The 8,562-nt window shown below is 37.7% G+C and overlaps 1 protein-coding gene across 1 annotated transcript; it reads left to right on the forward strand.

Moving 5' to 3' along the window:
- Positions 1 to 7,389: 7,389 nt before the first annotated feature.
- LOC122792190 (ubiquitin carboxyl-terminal hydrolase 34-like) lies at positions 7,390 to 8,217 on the forward strand (the record flags this gene model as incomplete). Its single annotated transcript, XM_044059957.1, has 1 exon — positions 7,390 to 8,217. A coding segment is annotated over one exon (654 nt), but the record flags the coding sequence as incomplete, so codon positions are not given.
- Positions 8,218 to 8,562: the final 345 nt, after the last annotated feature.

Raw genomic sequence — 8,562 nt, forward strand, 5'->3', positions numbered from 1 at the left:
CTAAACAAGAGAGCTTTTGGGCAGCAATGTCACAAATGTAAAAAGTGGAATCATTTCTAGAGGCTTTGCAAGTCTAAGGCACCACATTCTTTTATTAAAAGAGAGCATTTGAAGAAGCAAATAGATCAGACAGAGGGCTGTGAGCAAACTTTTTATGTTGATGGTGTCTCTGATCGATGAAACAGTTAACACAGTAACACAGTTGGCAGCAAACGGTGAAATATTTTGTACTGTATGGATTAATGGGAAACCTGCAGATTCTAAAGTAAACACCAGGTCCAAGTGCAATGTTATATCAGTACATTGTTTACTAAAGTACGCGATGGTGGGAAACTTGATTTAGCAAAGTCTGCAAAACTAGTTGCTTATGGTGGTGAAGAGTTTTAAACTGGTGGTGCAGTAGCTCTTACATGCCATTCTGCTGTAAAAAGCTATGACTTGCAGTTTTACATAGTCAAAAGACATGTGCAGTCACTGTTAGGCTACAAAGACAGCTTGAGAATAGGACTGATTTCATTTAATAAAGAGGTCCACCATCTAAGCATGAACAACAACAATAGTTTTACACATACCATTTTTTGTGAATATGATATTTTCAAAGATGAGCTTGCTAAACTCCCAGTCACATATTCCATGAAGTTAAACCATGAAGTAAGCCCAGTTGTCAAACCAGCAAGGAAGATTCTGGTAGCAATGCAGAGTAAAATAAAAGCAGCACTAGACAAAAAGGTGAATTTGGGTGTAATTACTCTAGTAGAAGAACCAACTGAATGGGTATCCTCTATGGTCATAGCTCATAAGAAAAGCTCAGATGATATTCAAAATGTATTGATCTGAGAGATTTAAACAAAGTGCTTAAACGTCCTCATCATCTGATGTGCACAGTAGAAGTAGTAGCTGTCCTAATGCCAAATGCCACTAGTTTTCTGTTTTAGATGCAAAAAGTTCATTTTGACAAATTTCGCTGGATCACAAATCTTTATTGTTAACCACTACAGTACACCGTTTGGTAGATACAGATTTTTGAGAATGCCATTTGGGATAAATTGTGCCAGTGAAATCTTTCAATGTGCAATGGAACAAATCTTGTCTGGTTATCCATGTGCTATCATAGTAGACATTATTATAGGGGGCAATGGTGAAGAAGAACATGACAGAAACCTCAGGAAAGTTCTAGACTGTGCACGTGAAGTCCATCTTAAACTGAATCCTCAAAAATGTAAATTCATGCTGAAAGAAGTTACTTATGTGGGTCATTTATTTTCCATTTCTGGCTTACAACCAGATCTGTCTAAGCAAGCAGCAATTCTTGAGATGCCAGTTCTAGAAAATGTCATACCTTTGCAATGTTTTCTTGGTATGGTCAACTATTTAGGAACGTTCATCCCAGATTTGAGTGAGCTTTCTGCACAACTACATGAGTTGACACGCAAAAACATAAACTGGTCCTGGTTGGAACATCACCAAAGACCATTTGATAGTTTGAAACAGAAAATTACCAGTCCATCCACATTGAAATATTATGCTGTTCAAAAACCTGTAACTCTTGTGATGCTTCAAAGTATGGTCTATGTGCAGCATGTCTTCAAGAAGGCATACTAGTAGCCTATGCTTCCAGAATTTTAACCCAGAGATGAATTATGCACAAATAGAGAAAGAGCTTTTGGCAGTACTGTTCACATGTTCAAAGTTCAGTAATTATATTTATGGAAGCCCTATCCAAATTGAAACTAATCACCAAACTCTAGTAACTATTTAAAAAAAAAATACACATAGCCCCAACATGCCTGCAATGCATGATGTCAAAACTGCAAAAATACAATTTCAATATTGTCTATACAAAAGACAAATTTCTATGCCTTGCTAATGGTTTGTCAAGAGCACCCCAAAAAACAACAGAGTGACATGAAAACAAGAAAGCAGACTTCGAAGTCATGGAAGTCAGAAATTTTTCGTCATCATGTCTTGATCTGCTTAGAAATCACACAGCCTCAGAACCAGTTCTTCAGAAGCTAAAAAATGTTATCATTCAAGGATGGCTAAACCAACAAACCAGTCTTGCACTTGACATACAGCAGTGTTTTCCTTACTGAGATGAGCTTGTGATGGAAGATGGAATCATCATGAAAGGTCCTAAAGTGGTAATTCCTAAAGCATTACAACAGGAATATATCAACATTTTGCATTGTGCTCACCAGGATACCGATTCTATCAAAAGAAGGGCAAGAGGCATAGTATTTTGGCCTTTAGCATCAAAAGATGTAGAGAATGAAACTCTAGCATGTTCAGTTTGCAATAGTACTAAATGCACCAAAAAAGAACCACTTCAGCTAAACCAGATTCCTGAATTACAGTGGTCGCTACTGTTATTTTCAAATGGAATGGTAAGGATTACCTCATGTTAGTAGACTCTTATTCAAATTGATTTGAAATTGACTTTCTTCCTGACTTAATGTCTAGCACAGTCATTACTAAGTTAAAGAGACATTTTTCTGTTCATGGTAGTCTGCACAATGTCATATCTGACAATGGTGTACAGTTTCCAAGCCAGCAGTTTAAGAAATCTGCTGAGTCTTGGGACTTTGTCCATGTTACTAGTAGTCCTGAGTATCCACAGTCTAGTGGATTAGCTGAGCGTGCAGTTCAAAGTGCAAAATGCTTGTTGGAGAAATCCAGGAGATGGTGCTGATGTTTTTCTTAACTTACCCAATCTCAGAAACATTCCTGGAGATAACTTGTTTGGTTCACCTGCTCAGAGATTAATGTCCAGATAGACAAGAACAACTTTACTAATCAGTAAACAATTATTATTATCAAGTGTGAAGAACAACAGAATGGTCAAGGCTCAACATTTGAAAAAATGTTAGTCACAAAAGTTGTACTATAAATCTAGCAAACCCCTTAGACCATTAAGACAAGGAGAGATTGTGAGAATGCAAACATCTAAAGCATATGACCGAGTGGATATCATCAAAAATCTTTGTGAAGAACCGAGATCTTACACAGTACAATCTGAAGGAATGAATTTCAGAAGGAATCAAATACATATACTTCTAGTCTCCGAACCAGTGACGCAGAAGATTGCCTGAGCCAAAGACTCTTTCTCGGACCACACTTGCTTGAATTCCAGAGGAAAGTGTACCTTCTTCAAGTAATCCTGATGCAACCCCTGAAGTTCCAGTTGAGAAACAATCCCCAGAGACTGTCCCTGTTGCTAAACCCAGTCATAATTTCTATGTGACCAGATCAGATAGAATTTCCAGACCCAGTCTGAAATACACAGTGATTTGGACTTGAATTCATTTGTTGAAATGTTGATGCAATACCTAGCATGTAAAATGTTTTGTTCTCTTATTGCATATCAGACAAATTAAAGAGGAAGGATATAGATCAGTGTGTTTATTGAACCTAGTCAGCCAATGTAGCTAGATACCACATGCATATAAGTTAATGAGCACATGCAAGATCTGGCCATTTTGTACAGTCAGGCAGAGTGAATGCAGACATGAATGGAGAAGCACATGTGAGTGTGTTTGAAATAATAAGTGAATCGGTCAGCTTAAGGACATGTTCCAGTTACAGTTCCTGATGTGTTTATGTACAATAAATATCTTGAACTCATGCACTGTTTCTTGTCTCTTTTGAATACACAAGACAAGCAACATGGTTCTTCAAGCTCTGGGATCAATGGGAGTGGCGACAACACAAGTACCTTTAGCCAGATTTTACATGAGAGTTCTTCAGTGGATGCTAGCTATGCATTGGTGAGTACTTTACCGACCCATATCTTTTGTCAGATATGAATCCCTCAGGCATGCAAGAGAGATCTCAGGTGGTGGATTCAGTCAGGTGAGGTTCTAAAGGCTGTCCATTTATTCATCCTTAGCCCAAAGCCATAGTGACCATGGATGTTTCCCAGCTAGGGTGGGGAGGGGCATTTTCTGGGGAAAACAGTTGATGGCACTTGGTCCACTGAAGAAGGAAACTTGCGTATCAATGTCCTAGATATGAGAGCAGTGCTTTTAGCATTGTAGGCCTTCCAGGATTCTCTCCCCTTAGGGACTATTACAATACAAACAGACAATATGTCAGTAGTTTGGTACATTAACAAACAAAGAGGGACCAAATCCTACCCCTTGAGTCGAGAAGCTCTCAGATTGTGACAATGAGTGATCTCATTCAACCACTTTCTCATAGCAATGCACATTCAGGGGGAATCCAGTGTGATAGCAGACAAACTAAGCAAGTGCATTCTTTTACCCCACAAATGGCCCCTCAACTAGAGCGTGACGGAGATGATTTTCTGTCAGTGGGCCAGCCTTGTTGCAATCTTTTTGCTTCTCCCCTAAACAACAAATGTAGCAGCTACTTTGCCCTAATCCCCCCTCAGGGGAAATCACCCAGGGATGCTTTACTTCATTATTAGCCCCCCTGGTCTACTTTATACCTATCCCCCAATCCCATTGATCTCCAAATTCCTACAGAAAGCTACCATGTTGAAGAGCAACATCATCCTCATTGCACCTTACTGGCCTTGACAGATTTGGTTTCCTCCTCCATTGGTCTCACTTGCTTCACCAACCTTGGATTCGTGATTCAACTCCAGACCTCCTGTCTCACCCAACAGACATGATCCATCCAGACATAACCAACCTCAGGCTGATTGCCTGGCTTCTCCACTTCCATTAATACCCAGACAACCTATGCTCTCTTCTCCTGTCCATCAAATACTGTTATCTTCCCATAAACCATCTACTAGAAAACTCTATTCATGCAAATGGAAGAAGTTTGTTTTCTGGGTTCATCAAAATAATATTGATCCCTTTTCAGCCCCAGTACATATCATCCTTGAATTTTTGACATGTCTTTTTAAAGAAGGGGCTAGTGCATCTATGGTTAAAGTTCATTTAGCAGCTTTATCAAATGTTCACATTGGTTTCGATGGTTCTACTATAGCATCTCATAAATTGAACAAAGTCTTCCGGAAAGGCACTCTTCTTCTCAGACCATCTTTTAAAGATCCTACTCCCCAGTGACACCCGAATCTGGTACTGCAGGCTCTAAATCAGTCACTCTCAAACCACCAGCTACATGTGAACTGAAATACCTTTCTTGGCAAACAATTTTTCTGGTAGCTATTACCTCTGCCAGATGAACTTCTGAGATTTAAGCATTGTCCTCTAAACTAAATCTGTAGGTATTGCCGCTCTCTGCCCAATTAGCAGCTCTAAGCTTGTCAGTGCGAAAGGTATTTACTCTATACTGCTGCTTTACAGGGTATATTTTTATGGATCTTTCCACAGAGTAACTTTGCTTTCTAGGTGTTTGCTACAATACAGGGTACCACTAACAAATTCAGAGAGACAACATTTTTAGCAGCACAGAAAAATTAACTAATAAACCCTCTGCACAGTGAAATGACTACACTACGGGCTCTTGTGTGTATTTCCCAACTTAGACAGATGAGGTAAACACCTCCTGCCAAAACATGAATAAACCCAGTCCTCCTAATGTAAAAACACAAGTAGAAGAGACCCACAAGTACAATGCTACCTCAAACCAATTAACTAGCTAAATGAAATTCCCTTGCTTAAGGCAATTTCATGACAGTCTTACAGCAGTAACAGTGAGAGAAAGAGCATTTATTTTTTACAAAAAATACAAGTGAAATGCCCACATAAAAGCAGGAAACTAGTGATCACTCAAAATAACTTACGGATAAAATTCCTCATAAGGTATACAGTGCTTGGAATGCAGTATAATAAAACAGATGTGAAATAATAAATCCTTGTCTACCAATGGATTATTGGTGAGAAACTGTAGATGTTTGAATCACCTCAATAACAGTCCTACTGTACTTTTAAGCTGTCTTAATGTTCTTAAAACATCCCTGTTGTGTTTTAACATAACCCATTATTCTGCAGTGAAATATTAACCCCTTAACAGTTATGTGGTGTGGAATTTCACACTTCTAGCAGCCTACATACATCTTCCATTCCAGAAAGTTTTTCGGAAAAATAAACTTGAAAAGTATAATATAAAAAATGTAACTAGTTTGTGAACAATAACAGCTATTAAAACTGTACAAACAGAAGTGTTATCAGCAGGACATGTTCTTTACAGTTATAATAATCAATGCATTCACAGTCTTTCCATAAATGCTATATTATAATGCACACACCTAAAATTTTATTTTTTGCTAAGCCTTCACAGATAATTGTCATATCTTGCAAAACTGTACAACCTAGAGGCATGTTATAAGAGCATTTTGTTAACCAGACATAAGGTTTCACTTGACAAGAAATTCCTGTGTGAGTGTATACATACTGAGAAATTTACAGAAATATGAAAACCTGTGCTTAGTTATATAATTAGCAATATTAGTATCTCTCTAGATGTGCAGGTTACAGTCCATATATTAAAAACTTTTTTTTCCAACAAAGTCTTAAGATTTCACTTAATGTAATGCAACAGTTTGTAAGTCTCCTGTTTTTCAAAGTAGTAATTACATATGGAAATGTTTATACTGATAATTACTACAACTAATAATGTCTCCGGTGTAGTGTGATATAAATGGATACCGACAATTTATTTTCCTGATTACCCCTGTGGCATTTTATACTATACCCCTTAGTAGCATGTAGGGTTGTTAGTTTTGAAAATATGAAAATATGAATAATAAATGACAAATGATTCATTTTTTTTACTGCGTGGCATCACAGATAAACAGTCTTTGTGTCATTTTGTTAATAATTCCTTCCAGTTTCTAAAACTGCCTGTTATTTGCTGGTAAGTCACTTAGTTAAATAACCCAGACCTGAAAAATGTCTGGATGCCATAAGGAGTTATGGGTGTGAACAGAAGGTGTACAGAAAGTGCCATAGATTTGAATGCGTTAATGCATAGGTGCCCATAGTACTTTGCACTCTGCATTTAAAATTGAATGTGTTATTTAGTGTCATGGAAGGGCTATTTGTGTACCATATTCATCCTTCCCTGTCAGGCAGTTAGAGATTAAAGAACTGAAGAAAACATGCAGTGGTGCAGGATTTATGAATGAGCTATGAGCAATATGTGTGTACATTCCAACACCATATGTGCTTTGGTACATACAGAGAATGAGAGAGCAATTGTTTTTTCACAGTTTTTTTCCCGGAGTTGACACAGGTAAGGTTGGATTAACCTAAATGTTATAATTTATTGTTATAGTGACTTCCCATCAAAGATATTCTGTTATTGTAGCTGTATTTAAACAACTGTACTTTGTCTCCATTTAGATTACCTTATGTAACAGTTCACATTTCTGATGACTAGCTCTGTTATGCTGTACAGTGATGAATATCCCTCTATAGTAGTTGCAAAGTTCATAACCAAATGCAGGTTTTGTGATGTAAGTTATTGTTAGATATTTTAATATACTTGTGTTTCTTAGATGATGAAGGTGCCACACCTGTGAAACGAAGACGGGTTAGCAGTGATGAAGAACACACAGTAGACAGCTGTAACAGTGATTTGAAAACTGAGCCCAGGGAGGCATTAACTCCATCAAGTACGTCTGATAACGAGACAAGAGACTCTTCTATAATAGATCCAGGCACTGAACAGGATCCTCCGTCCCCAGAAAATGTTTCTGTCAGAGACTATAAAATGGAAACTTCATCCACATTTTCAGAAGATGTAAAGCTAAGCACTAACCCACAGCACACTGAAGAGCTATTGGAAGGAGAGGGGAAACTAGAAGAATGTAGGGAATTGAAAGAACCCCATGTTACAAAACACCTAAACACAACAGACGACAACTCTGATTTCCTTTCCACATCAATTTCTACTGTTTTATCTGATCTAGCAGAGCTCAGAAACTGTGAGAGTCAAGAACCTTCTTCCCAAGATCCAGAGACTAGTTTATCAGTCAGCTGTGCTCATTCCAGAGGACTGTTCAGTCATACGCAGCAGGATCTGCTAGACACTTTATGTAGGACCATACAGTCAGCAATTAATATAGCCACAAGGATATCTGCACAAGGAAACAGAGCTGTCTCTTGACATTAGTTCTTGCATGTCTGCTTTTAAATCTTTTAATGCTATTTTAAGTTTTGCTTTTTCTGTTCTGTGCTTCAGTTTGTCGAGTGTTCCCTGCTTGAATGACAAAAGATAGGTTACTGTGCTTGAAATTGTTTTGATTCGGGGAAAACAAGACTACAGATAATTGAAAGGTTTGTATCTGCAGCATACTTTTATTGAGGGGAAGCAGATTATTGGATGTTTTACATAATTCTGAGTTCTCCTTAGTGGCTTTTCATTCAGACTTGGCTGTGCAGGAGGAGGGGCATCATGCCCTATACAAGATGTAATTTAAATTTATGACATTTTTACTGTGTATAATATGATGTTCTTTGTGCCAGTTTTGTACCTTTTAAGAGAGGCAGATTGCCTCAAATTTCTGTGGTTATCTTATAATAGAGGCAAATTGCCTCAGATTCTGTGGTTATTATCCAAATTAAGTTTACTTGTATACTAAAAAAGAAAAAAAAAACACATGAAATATGATTCTGTTAAGAATCT

The sequence above is a fragment of the Protopterus annectens genome, chromosome 1.part0, assembly GCF_019279795.1.
Source record: "Protopterus annectens isolate FY-2018-M chromosome 1.part0, PAN1.0, whole genome shotgun sequence".
Lineage (NCBI taxonomy): Eukaryota > Metazoa > Chordata > Ceratodontiformes > Protopteridae > Protopterus > Protopterus annectens.